Below are 14,125 nucleotides of genomic sequence, written 5' to 3'. Positions count from 1 at the left end.
GTGCACCTTGAAGAATTGTTGGTGTTCGCTTTTCATTCCCTCCATGGTTAGTTTACTTATGCTCCTAAAATGAGTAAATCTTCAACCATATCCAGCATGGAATTGTGTCAGCTGAGTACTTTGTGAGAACCCACAAACCTGCAAGCCTGTGTGTGTTCACGTGCTCAGGCAGGCATCTTTGCCCTGGAGTCCCCACTGCACAACCAATGGAGTAGATTGATTGTGCTCTAACGTAATATGATACTACCATGGTGAAATATTCTGTGTAAGCAAACCCATTTAAGAATATAAATTGAATTTACATTTAATTATTTATTTATAACAACATTTGTAAAGCGCGAACAAAGGCCCTTGGGCATCTCGGCGCTGAAGTTACTGCAGTGTTTAACCAACAAGGGGGGCTGAGGTTCATTGATTAAAAAGCCAAGTCTTAAGTTGCTTGCGGAAAGACCAGAGGGAGGTGCTGGTTTTGCTAGAGTGTGGCAACGTGTTCCCCAATTTCGGTGCGGCTACAAGAAATCTTCTGTCACCCCATGTGACAGATTTGGTTCGGGGGACCACCAGTTCATGTGAGTTGGATGAACGTAACGTTCTGGATGGGCAGTAGGGGATGAGGTTTTGGGTAAAAAATGCGGGTCCAGCATTATGTAGAGCCTTGTATACCAAGCACAGAGACTTGAACTTGATCCTCATTCTCACCGGTAGCCAGTGAAGCTGTCTTATCGTGGGTGACACCGGTTGGTATTTGGGAATGCTCCCTAGGAGCCTGGCGGCAGCATTCTGAGTAGCCTGCATTTTCAGTAGCACTCTTTCCTGGGCACCTAGAAACAAGGCGTTACAATAGTCTAGGGTAGACAAGACCAGGGAGCTTACCAATGTTTTGCCGGCATTCTCGGGTAGGAAAGGTAACATTTTCTTGATAAGCCTTAATTTGTGGAAGGCTGAGGAGGAAATCTGGTTTGCGTGTGGTAAGAAGTTCAGGCGATTGTCGAACATGACTCCCAAGTTCCTCACCTTGTTGACCGGGTCTGGGGGCTGGCCCATGGGTGATGGCCACCAAAGGGGGGACCACTCCGGGGATAAGTTGCCAAAAATTACAACTTCCGATTTATCGGAGTTCAATTTCAGGCAGTTAAGAGCCATCCAGCTCCCGATTGCCAACATGCCCTGATTGAAATTGTTGGCTATTTTAAACCCGTCATTCTTGACGGCGAGGACCAGTTGAGTGTCATCTGCGTAGGAAGTGAGGCTCATCCCGTGTGCCCTGATGACTTTGGCAAGGTCCGACACATAAATGTTAAATAGTGTCGGACTTAGGGATGAGCCTTGAGGAACTCCACATGGCAATGACAGGGTTGAGGATTCAAAAGGTCTGACAGTGACGACCTGGGTCCTGCTTGCCAGGAAGGAGGCAAGGAGGCTCTTAGCATTGCCTCGGATGCCTATGCTCTCGACACGGTCGACCAGGGTGGCATGGTCGACCGTGTCGAAGGCCGCCGATAGATCCAACAGGATCAGAACAGCTGTTCCTCCCGCATCCCGGATGGATCTGATGTCATCCACCGCTTTGACTAAGGCGGTCTCAGTTCCGTGGAATTGGCGGAAGCCAAACTGTGATTCATCCAGGAGTTTGTTTTCCTCGATGAAGGAAGAGAGTTGGGAATTCATGATTTTTTCTGCTGTTTTCGCTAGCAGTGGGAGACTGGCAATAGGGTGATAACTTTTAAGTTCTTCCTTGTCGAGGTTGGGTTTTTTAAGGAGTGGTTTTATAAGGGTCTTTTTTAATGTCTCTGGATAAATGCCTGTGCAGAACATGGAATTACAAGTAGCAGTCATGGCCGGGAGAACTGCTTCCATAATCGGACGTAGGACCTTCAAGGGGCATGGGTCTAGGGCCGAGCCCAATTTAATGGACGACACAATGTTCTGTACCTGCAAGCAAGTGACCTCTCTGAACTGCGGAAAGGTGGGACCCTGGTAGTGAGTTGAAGGCCTTGGGGAGGGAGTGGCGTTGTTGGCAAAAACCCGATAGATATCATCAACTTTGCTAAAGAAAAATTTGGACAGAGCATCGCAAAGAGCTTGGGAAGGGGGAGGTGTCAGATCGACGGAGAGACCAGCTAATTGTTTAGTGGTCTCGTATAGTGATTTATTCAAGTTTTTAGCAGTTTCTATTCTATCGCAGTAATACTTTTTCTTAGCCTCAGAGATTAAGTTTTTGTATTTTGCCAATGATTCTTTGTACATAGATTTGGCTTCGTCTGTATAGTCTTTTCGCCAATGTCTCTCTCTGTTCCTGCACAGTTGCTTTTGTGTGCGTAGTTCCTCAGAATACCATGGGGCCGACGGGGTCGATCTATTGCGGGACCGTTGTTTGACTTGAACCAAGTCTGTGGCCGCAGAGCTCACCCAGTTGTAAAATTGGGAGGTAGTGGCGTTGGGGTCGGTAGATATATGCAAATGGATTGGCATGTCCTTCTAAATTTCCTTTTGAAATTCTGAAAAAGTGAATTTTCACTGATAAACAGATGTATTCATGCGTAATATTCATCCAGTACAGTGTAGCATTACATAGGAGTAATCCACCATCCAGATTTACTCACATGTAATGTTAATTCAGTACAGTGAAATATCATGTATGAGTATTGCTTCTCCCAGGGGCAAGGAGGTGGCATTGAGGCACAGAGATACTCAGTAAATATTTTAGGAACACCAACTTATTCGGAAGTATATATGTGTACCTTTTTCTATGTTCCATTCCCACAATGGAAACGGTTGGAGACGTAGGACTATATATTCAAAGGCTTTTGTGGGCAATAACCATCTGATTTGACAAAACACTGGGCTTTTCTGTGGTGCAACAAAAACCCCAGTGAAGGGGGGGGGGGGGGGACGCTCAGCTCAGGGGACCCCCTACCGAAAATTGGCAATCCCCTGGACTGCGAGCTTGGGACTGGGTCCGGAGCATGGAGGAGAGAACTGTGGCTCTCCAGGTACATTGCAGGGAACCCCTTCAAGCTTTGTTACACCACTGTCGGTTGTGCTAGCTGAATTGTTTTTTAGAATGTTTAAAATGATGTTATCAATTTGGAATTGTATACAAAATCTATCTTTTTCTACTAATTCCCAGATTAGATGTTACTGGCCTAGGATTCGACTATGCACTGTGCACTTTATGTTGGCATTTCCCTGTCAAGGAGGGTGGGTAGGCAGGCTTTTGCCTTGCCCGTGTGATAATTCCTCTACGCAAAGCACGTTGCACTTTTTAATATTTTGCACATTATATAAATCGATGAGAAGTAGATTTCTGCTTTCATTAATAAGGAACATTCGTCCTTGTTCATATCATGATGGTTTCAATTACTTGCATACATTGGCCATCTCTGATATCTACATTGTTGTAGTAAATTTTATAAGGGGTTCTATTGTGATTAGAAATCGTTATGAATGACATTAGTATAAGATTGCTAGGGCTTGACTTTGTCATTTTAATTGTCTTTGCTGAAATATTATGAATTGTTGTTTTAAATCATTCTCTGTTGATGGTTTTTTATGAATTGTAAATATTTTTATTGTGAAACGTTTATGGTTCTCTGAACCTACATAAAGGTATTCTTGACTTGACGTATACCAAATGAATTTCAAACAGAAGGGACATAAAATGGGCATCCCCCTTCTATATTTGTTTCGGAAAGAAATATATCAAACGTCTGTGACCTCAAATAAGGTTGCAACCGATCAAACAACTATTAGCACCCAAGTTCAGGTGGTAAGTGATTTACATAGGGAAAGCTGTCCCATGGGACATCTGCCCCTTTGGGTAGCCTGAGGGGAGGAGAGGAAAAATTCCAGAGGATCACTGTCTCCTTCCCTCAATTTGTTCCCAAACAAGAAATATTTACTTCTTAAAAACAGGTCCTGTCCCTTTGCACATGTGCTGCTAAAGAAAATCTTTCTCATATGTCAAAGAACATGTAGGGATGGAGCACTTTTGTCTGTTGGAGGCTTCCATCCCAGTATTCACAGCCAATCACAGGGCATTGCAAACTGCCTTTTGTCGTTTTGCCACCCAGTGCAATTTGACAAAATGGAGCTGTCAGTATCACAACTGAGTTATCCTGAATCCCCTGAAACACCTTTGGTAGGAAAAGAATCAGAGAGAAGGCGTACAGAAGCTCCTGGGGCCATGCCACCTCCAGTGCATCCAACACAAATGCTTGTTTTCAATTCTGATCTTTGCAAAACCCGGCATGTGGGGCATCCTCTGAGGATGCAAATAGATCAATTATTGGGCAACCCCACTGTCTGGTTATCAATAGAAATGTTTCCTAACTGAGTGTAAAATTCACCAATGAAGGCAATTTCTGGCTCAAATTTTTTTCCCTGAAATATGCCGTACATGTAGAGAGAAGATGTATCTCTGCTTAGGAAAATATCTCCTTGGCCATTTTCTAAGGCCAGAGACGTTGTTCCCCCTTGCCTGTTGACATAGAATTTTTGACTTGGTTGTCTGTTCAGATTGTCACAGGCTTGTACCTGAAAACTGCCTCAAATGAGTGTAGAGCTCTGTGGATTTCCTCTAACTTTTACCAGTTTGATATATTCTGATTTTCTATGCCTGACCAATTCGCTTGATTCTCCTGAGTCGCTAATGTGACTCCCTCTGACTGGCATCTGTTGACAGGACTTGGGGAAGCTGTTCTTGTAGTGGAACCCCTTCCTGCAGATTTGAAGGGATTAACCACTACACGAGATCCTGTACTATACTTTGAAATACCGGACTCTGAACTTGGTTCCTTCCTGAGGATAGGGAATAATGACTCAGAACATGGAGAACCAAAGGCTTTAGATGGTGTTAAGCTCAAGGAACTAAGTAGTACAAGAGGCCATGAGTCCCTGGACTCTGAGCCATTGATGGGCTGAGGAGGACCTGCCCTGAAGCCACTGTTGAAATGGATTCTGAAGATTTTATCCTCCAAGGCTCTGGCAGAAAAGTCCTTGTATGATCTGTATTGTAGAGGGCACCTGTGAATTCGTTTTCAGCAGATGGCACCAGACTCGATTTCTCCTTGTTCAGTAGGAAATTCAATGACTTCAGATTTTTTCAGATTAGGATCACAAGTTCCCATGTCTTGGAAAAAGAAAAGGCAACAATTAACCAGTCATCCAAATAGGGATATAATTGAAACCTCAGCACATAAAGAGAGGCCCCCACTGGTGCACTACCTTTGTGAAGACCCATGGGGATTAAGAGAGGCCGAACGGAAGGAATGGAAATGATTGTTGCATGCTGAAAACCGTAGGATTTTCTGAAAATCCTAACGCATGGCAATCTATAAATGTGCATCCTTCAAGTCCAATTTCATTAGAAAGTCTCCCTTGGATATCAACGGAGTCACACTTTGGAGTGAGACCATTTTCAGAGAGAGATGTTTTATAAACTAGTGTACAGTTTTTAAATCCAGAACTGGTCGAAAGGAGCCATCTGACTTCTGTTCAAGGAAGACAATTGAATAAAAGTCTAAGGCCTCTTCTGCCGCCGGGTCTGGAATCACTGATCCTTTCAACAGAAGGGCTTGAATTCTATCCAAAATTTCTGACCTTTTCAGACAATCATTTGAACTTGGAGTATTGACCACATAAGGATCTGGAGGCTGAGAGACAAGTTACTGAGTATCTATTCTGGTCAGTGCCCAGAACCCATGTGATGTAATGTTGCCATTTTTCTAAAAAGCAGCTTATTCTTCTCCCCACCATAGGGGATTGATTGTAATTATTTTTGCTGATGACTTCGAGATTCCATCTGTGGTCAGGTTTATTCTCCTGCGGCAGCTCCCCAGCCATAACCCCTGTATTAAAAGGACTGTCCGTCCTAATCAGAGAGTGACAGTTTCTTATGTATAAAAGAATTTTTAGCAGTAGTGGACCTGAATGGTTTAATACGTTTCTTCTCTGCTTCTGCCTTCTTTTCAAGGCCATCAACTTATTATGAGAATAGTTTATCTCCTGTGAATGGCAAATGAAGAATCAAGTACTGTGCTGTAGCAGATGCATGTGATATTGGGGGGAAAATGTATCTGTTTGTAGTTCCTTATCCTAGGAGCCCAACACGTCCCTGATATATTTGAGGACATCCAGATATTGTGTCCCTTGTGTATATTTCCCTTTGGAAGAATCACTCTCCTCATTCTGATTTTGAAGAGTCTTCTGCTTTATCACCACCTGCTGTGCTAATGCAGAGCTCACAGCCTCATCTATATTTGCTCTGCAGATGAGACAGTGAAACAAGGACCATTTCCTCCTCTCCGGGTACTCTCAAAGTGCTATGCACAGGCTTCATGATGACAGGAATTATTGCGCTATTGTGACAACGTCCTGGTTGAATATGTTTCCAAGCGACAGAAAATCTTGTTACAACAAGAATACCATGGGATGAATCAATGTGCATGCCTCCAGGCAAGGGTGCATAAAAATAGCACAGCTGCAGCAGCGAACAGAGCTCCTAGGCAAAGTTCTATGGCACAGTATGCTTTTTCCCTTGTACCTCACACCAGCTGAGCACATGCGCATGGTACTAGAAGATACACTTTTACTTTCACAGTTGCTTACGTAGACCTCTGTAGGAGCTCTGAAAGAATAAACATGTAACCCTTGCCTTAACAAGCGCAAAAGGATTCCCATCTGGAGGACAGTAAACAAAAGAGGAAGTGGAAGGTGTGGGAGGGGTTCTTATACACAATCCAATGCAAATTGATTCAATAAAGAGGTTAGGAGGCAGAACAGCCTCAAATGTAAGCAATGTGATGAAGAGGACCAGACATGGGGTCAATTAAACACCATTGCCTATTAGGCAAATGCATAATGGCGCATTGGTAATACACCTACATTTGACATAATTGCTGGCTGAAAGGAAATTCGGAAAATATCTCAAAAATGAAAGCAATCAATATTTTTTGGTTACCTGGTTGTGGTGGACCCGGTGGGGGAGGCTGGGAAGGGGGAGGATATGGTTGGGGAGCATATCCTGTAGATAAATGAAGTAAATACACAGTCAATTTGAGAAGCTCGAGTGGCATTTGTAAATAATGAGGAGCTTACACAAATTAAGTTTTATGAGACTAATATATCATTTTTATGCAAACAATCTTTTGGATTAAATAGAAGGTGTGTAAAAACAAATGTTGAAATCACCTTAACATTTATTTCCAAACTTACACTTTATGAAGGTCAGAACTGGATGAGCATTATTCTTATTTTATCTTTTTATATTGGGGACATGCAGAACACAAGAAGAAATGGTATACTGTCGAAATCACATAAACAAATTGAAAATTATGTCTGCAATCAATAGGAAATTAAGTACAATGCATTCTAAAACATAAACAATAATATAGCCATTGTCAAATGAGGTTCTCAATCGAAAAGCGCCCCATATATAAACATATAAAGGATACTAATGGTTGCGGTACTACAGGACTTTGTCCACTCTAATGATTTGTTTTCTCCAATTTATCTCACCATTGTCCACATGTGGGCGGAACAGACATCTTTCAATACAGGGTTAAAATGGAGCTAGCTACAAGAAGTGCAATTAAAAACATGGTGTGTCTATATTTTGAAAATAAATGTTCACCTTTAAATAAAGCAAGATATATTGCTTTATGAGAATGGACCAGCTTGTTGCTGGGGTTCTACCCAAAAACAGAACTATGTGCAGGATTGTAGGACCTTGGCATATAGGGAGTCCACCAACTTGGTACCCATGAGCCCAGGACTGACTAGCTATAGCATCTCAATTGCTCTCAGTGAGAAACAAATGATTAGACAACCTAGAACACAACAGCACCCTGGTTCTCGGAACATCTTAGACTCCTCAGACAAGAAGTAAGGAGGCGGGAGCGACTATGGCACTCTGGTTGGGATCTAAAGGATAAGGAAGCTCATAAGACTCTGCTGAGGAAATATAAGGCTGAAATCATAAAGGCCAAACAAGAGCATTTTACGGCCTTGACAACCTCACTGACCTCTCCTAAAGAGCTCTTTAGGGTAGTGGACTCCCTTATAACCCTCCAAACCCCAGATCCCGTAGTAGCATCCCAAGAGCTGTGCAATAATATTGCCTCTTTCTTCCAGGCAAAAATATTAGACATTTACTCTGCCTTGGAGCTGCAAAGATCTCTCATCAGTGGGCCCCCTGCTCTGGGGACTATGGTCCATGCCCCTGTAGAAATACTTCCTTTGGGAACTCTAGACTCTTTTCCCCCTCTTTCTCTGGAGGATCTGGATAGCCTCCTCAATAAAACTAAATCTGGCTCCCCCCGGATGTATGCCCTCTCAGGATTCTCAAACAGTGTAGGGATACTCTCCTGCCCCCTCTGGTTGATATTATGAATAGAGCCATGAGGGATGGCCTTTTCCCCACCCAATGGAAAAACGCGGTGGTAAAACCTTTACTTAAAAAGGCCTCTTTGGATCCTGCGGTTCTAAAAAATTTCCGGCCCATATCACTGCTTCCAGCTCCAGCAAAGATGTTAGAAGCACATCTTAACAAGCATCTTGCCGGATTTGTAGAGAGCTCGGGCTGCCTTGACTCTTCCCAACATGGTTTCAGGAGGGAACACAGCACCGAGTCGGCCCTCACCATAGTGTTGGATAATATCCGCACGCGTGTCGATGGGGGCCAGACCACCCTTCTGATCCTTCTGGATCTGACGGTGGCCTTCGATACCCTTTCTCCCTCAGTGTTAACAGCTTGGCTGAGGGAGGTTGGGGTTCAGGGTGCAGCTCTAGATCTACTCACTTCTTTCCTCAATCATCGAGTGCAAAGAGTGAAGTTGGGGGAGTATCTATCTCCATCCCTGCCTGTGCAATGTGGGGTCCCCCAGGGGTCGGCTCTTAGTCTGACCCTATTCAACATCTATGTGACCTCACTTGCCAGGCTCATTAGATCTTATGGGATGGAGATAGTATCCTATGCGGATGACACCCAGATCCTTGTCTCTCTCTCCCAGTCAGGGGCCCCGACTGCCTCCAATTTCAGATCTTGTATGGAGGCAGTCGGACAATGGATGATCCATAATTCTTTGAAACTGAATGGAGAGAAGACGGAGGTGATGGTGTTTGGAGGGAAAGCTGACGTATGGTCATCCTGTTGGTGGCCAGACTCATTAGGAGTTTGCCCCACCCCTACCTCCTCTGCAAAAAATCTTGGGGTCATGATTGATCCTGCCCTCAACTTGGGTAAACAGGTTAGGAGAACCATCTCCGCCTGTTGGGGCATCATCCACATCCTGAGGAGGATCAGGCACTATCTATCACTGCAGGCAAGGAAACAGCTTGCAGTTGCCCTCATTGGCTCCCGGCTGGACTACTGCAACGCGCTGTATGTGGGACTGAATAAAAGTCTACTGCAGCGCTTGCAGGTAGTCCAGAACGCTGCTGCCAGGTTTGTCCTGGATCTCCTCAAACGTGCCTCAGCTACAGCGGCCAGAAAGCTGTTACACTGGCTCCCTGTTGAGGACCGTATCCACTTCAAGACCCTATGTATGACCTATAGGGCCCTTGCTAAAAATAGTCTCACTGGTGTAGGATCTATCTTGTCCCGCTATATTCCCTCTAGGGATCTGCGTTCCTCTAGTAGACTCTTTTTGTCAGCCCTTCGATTCAGAAGAGCTAAATGGGGTGGTAGGGCTTTTTCCACCTTGGCGCCCAAGTGGTGGAATGCCCTCCCACTGGAACTAAGATCCCTACCCACTCTTCAGGCATTCAGAAGTGCTCTGAAGACGCATCTCTTTGTGCAGGCTTATCTGTAATGGTGTCATGCTTATGTTTATGATATGCTTTGTTAGGCGCCTTGATGCCTTCGGGTTATTGTCTGCGCGATATAAATGTTATTCAAATCAAATCAAACACTGCTAGATATCTTAGGAATCGTGGTAACAAGACACACCCTTTCGATCGCACTCTTGTACTTGTCCACAATAAAATCTGTCAGAGACACGAAAAAGGTTACATTTTTAATTTTAACTAACGTGCCCTAACATACAGTTTACGTGCCACAACAAGCAGGAACATTCATAGTACAAATACAGTCAGCATAGCAGCTGGTCATAAATCATAAAGGGAGATGTCATCATGAAAAGACAATAGTGCCTAACCTTCCTCCCCTTGCTAAGAAGCAGTATTTTATATATATTAGAAGATCTCTGGGCTTTGTCAGCAGACCCCATACCTTAACCTATAGATGGTAGGTCTACATCATAGGTGCTTTCTTGCTCTTCTCCCTGGAAAGGTCCCTCTCCAAGTATGTGCTACCTATTTGTGTATTCTAATAAAAAACAAAGTACGTTGTCCAAACAACAGCTGCATCGGTATGTTTTGCTAAGGGCTAAGGCCTGGCCAGAACAAAATAACAAGGAGCATTGTTATTGGACTTTGCTCACAATGTTCAGTCAAAATCCCAAGACTCTGCAGAAATTGAACACAGCGATGAGTTCTCATGTGAAAACTACCATAGAAATGATTGCAAAAATAAAGTTGTGTAGTAACGTGCAACAGGAAAGCTGGAGCTGTCTCATTCTAACTTAGAGAAAAACGAAAATGTCCCTTCGGGACATATGACAAGCTGAACTCCATATTTTAAGCTTAGAAAACCCAAAATAACATCCACAATTTTGACCAGGTGAGGGCATTCAAAGAACTTATTCTCCCAATCAACTGTGAAATTAATTTTACATTGTAGGCAAGCGGGAGAAAAACAGAGAACATATGCTACATTTCATTTCTGAAAAGAGTAGTACAGCATAATTTCACTAAAGAATGACATACGGAGATAATTGCAGGTACATAGTGAAATATACATTAGATTATTATCTTAAACCAATCTGTATTATTCTGGGTGGATTTAGCAATTTTGTCTTTATATCGGAAATTTAGGAACAAGGATCTACAGATAATTTGTCATACACCTATCCAGTTCATAGAATTTCTGGTCCAGTCGAATAACCACAAATCAGTGGACAGTCCATGCCTGGGATAAGATAAGACAAAAAGTGACTTTGGCGCTACTCTGCTTCCCAACTACCCATCTACAGTCCCATCCGCTGTTTAGTATGACAATGGAGCAGAAAGCTGCACTCAACTATGCAAACTAAATATCACTAATTGGGGGGATCTCTACAAAGACAAGCAATTTATTACAATGAAAACACTTACCACACACCACTCTCCTATGCCATTGGATCCTTACTTATTCCCCAGAATATAAATGAGTAGTAAAAAAAAACAGATTTTCCAAACAAGCCGGAGAAATTGGCCCCCTTTGAAATACTGGTTGCCGCCACAAGTCCCAATAAACTTATTTCCTCGCTACACTATCCCATACAGAAGTCTCTTCCTGGGATCCCCAGCCCTGCTACGGATGTATGGGAAAAAGATCTAAAGTAGCAAATATCGGATCATGTGTGGGTGGACTGCTGCACGCAAACGGGAGAAATGCTCCCAAGTAGTGGTCTGAACCTAAAACATTTCTGATTCCACTACTGACTCTACCACACCCCATCAAAACTGCAACAGGGGTGATTAGGGGCAGACTCTAACTCTGAAAGAAGTGGCAGGGAGGAGGCAGATTTTCTACATCTTGCATGGCTCTGTGATCCGATCAATAACTTTTGACTTTAGACTATACAATTACTGCAGGAAATTATTGGAATTGCAATCCAATGGATCGCGCTTATTGCATTGCTGGAATGGGCCGAACATATTCCCTTTTTGTAGTGCCAGAGGCATTCCCATGTATTGGGAACACATGATGAGCTTTGACTACCAGTGTTTTCTTGAAGTACGAGTTAATGTTTCCTGCATGTGCCTTTTTTCCTTGAAGATTTATTTTGTGTCTCCTTGTAGCTGCAGCGTGGGAGTGCTTGCACAGAGTAGAACAGCCTTACCAGGAAAAGAACGTGTGGGATGTGCATTTGAAAGCATGACAGAGAGCGGTGTGGAGTTTACTTCTTGGTCTCGGAGTGTAGAGTTATATGCAGTGGTGCTCAAATGTGCATATGTTGTACATTGAGAAATTAAGTGTGTGATGCTATAGGCAGTGGTGCACAAATGTGCATTGTGTTGTACATTCTGAAGTATTATGAAATTCTTAACATTGGCTTTAACATGTCTTCATGCCATCTTGAATTCTGACTCTGTCTAGCTTGAGCTTTGCGCACACAGGCAGGCCCCAATCACTCAAGTTGTTTGGGCTATCCACGTTCAAGATTGTTTTCTGTACTTTTAGAGATTGTTTTCTGTACTTTTGGAGATTGTTTTCTACTTTCTCAAACTTTGCTAAGATAAGGGGCTGGAACATGTGGAAGCACAGAAGAATAAGTGGGAATTCCTTTGCCTTTGGAATGCTTGCATGGAGAGTGGCCAACTCCAGAAAATTTCCTTGGTGCAGAGGAGGACCTCTCGAAAACTTCTAGTGCTTTGATATTATAAAACTGGGTTTTTTGGACTTGGAAAGCAGGATTTTGCTCCTGAATGGAAGCAAATGAATCTACTTCAGTGTAGGAAATCCTGGCTGTGAATCCCCAGTCAGGAGTGGGCTAAGAAACAGTGTTTGCAGCCGGTGATGTATACTTTTTCAAATTATAATGGAATTGTGTTGTGTGGGTGTGTCTGTGTGCAAATACAAGTCTCCAGTGGTTATAATCATCTGAGGTATTTTCTTTTGATTATTGGCATTGTGATGTTTGAGTGTGCCTGTGTGCACATTCCAGTCTCCAGTAGTTATAATCATCTGATATATTTAGTGTGTATATTTTTTTGATTTCTTGCAGTGGACCTCCAGTATTATTATCTGCTTATATTTTATTCTCTGTATTTTATTCCACGCATTTCACAGTTGCATTTGCTTACTTATAAGTGTGTTATTGTTCATTGAACATACATGTCTCCGCGTGTGTGTGTGTGTGTGTATACATATATATATATATGTATATATATATATATATATATATATGTATATATATATATATATATATATATATATATATACATATATATATATATATATATATATATATATATATATATGTTTATGTTAATGTTAATGTTAAGCCATACTTTTTGAGCGCACGGCTACCCCAAGAGGGTGTCCCGGCGCTATATATATATATAAAACGCCATCCTTACAATGTCACCTAAAAATGACTTTGATAACTTGTAAAAGGGACCTGACATGGTTGTTTCAACCAAAAAACTACCCCTCCCACAATGCATCCTAAGTGCCAAATGGGCAGGAGGGTATAAATAGTAAAAAGAAAAAATGGACTTGTAACTACCGTGAGCAAGAACAGTAATCTGTTTGAAACGCGTAGGTGAGGAAGTTTTTTCCTTGATGGATTAAAAAGCTTAACCAAATCCTAGAAGAGTGCGGTGACTTATTTCAAATTGCTTTGTAAAAGTCTAAACGAGTCCTGTCCTTGACTCGGCACCGGCACCAGCTGAATGGTCGCTCCTTCTCCAGCAAGGGACATTTGCTTCTACATATATATATATATATATATATATATATATATATATATATATATATATATATATATATATATATTTATATATATATATATATATATATATATATATATATATATATATATATATATATATATATATATATTACCTACTGGCGGTCGCCAGTAGGTATATATAGTTAGGATTTTTTCCCTATGGGATTTCTGAAAATTCTATGCCTAATAACTTTTGCGTTTGTGGACGGAATTGGCTGAAATTTTCAGGAAAATGGCACATTTTGTTTCTGAGCAGCCCTTGAAAATTTGGGGGGGTTTTGTGGAGGGGGGGCGAGAAAAAAGGGGGGTCCCAAAACGCGTTTTTCCCATTTTAATTTCCATAGGGCGGTTGGACTCACTTTTAGCCCGAACGGCTGAATGGATTTTCACGAAACTTGGCAAAATTGTAGGGACTGTTAGCCCGATGTGCCTTTGCTAGGTCTCAATATATGTGCTTCAGTGGATTTTGAGAAATTAACGTTTAAATCAAGATATATATCTGTAACAGCGCTCCGGGCAGCTATCCGGTTAGCGAACCTTTCGCGTAACGGAACTTTGCGATGAGA

The 14,125-nt window shown here is 42.4% G+C and overlaps 1 protein-coding gene across 7 annotated transcripts in view; it reads right to left on the bottom strand.

The window, feature by feature from the left end:
• The window catches only part of LOC147685342 (uncharacterized), an 873,295-nt gene that overhangs the window by 406,631 nt on the left and 452,539 nt on the right, over window positions 1-14,125 (bottom strand). For all 7 annotated transcript variants that reach the window (XM_086939630.1, XM_086939626.1, XM_086939627.1 and 4 more), the window contains one exon: window positions 6,962-7,024. In XM_086939630.1, coding sequence (XP_086795756.1) covers window positions 6,962-7,024 — 63 coding nt within the window. The remainder of the gene's footprint in view (window positions 1-6,961; window positions 7,025-14,125) is intronic.

The sequence above is a fragment of the Lissotriton vulgaris genome, chromosome 10 (assembly GCF_964263255.1).
Source record: "Lissotriton vulgaris chromosome 10, aLisVul1.2, whole genome shotgun sequence".
Taxonomy (NCBI): Eukaryota; Metazoa; Chordata; class Amphibia; order Caudata; family Salamandridae; genus Lissotriton; species Lissotriton vulgaris.
Note: the sequence above shows the minus strand (reverse complement) of the source record. Positions and strands in the feature narration are given on the sequence as shown.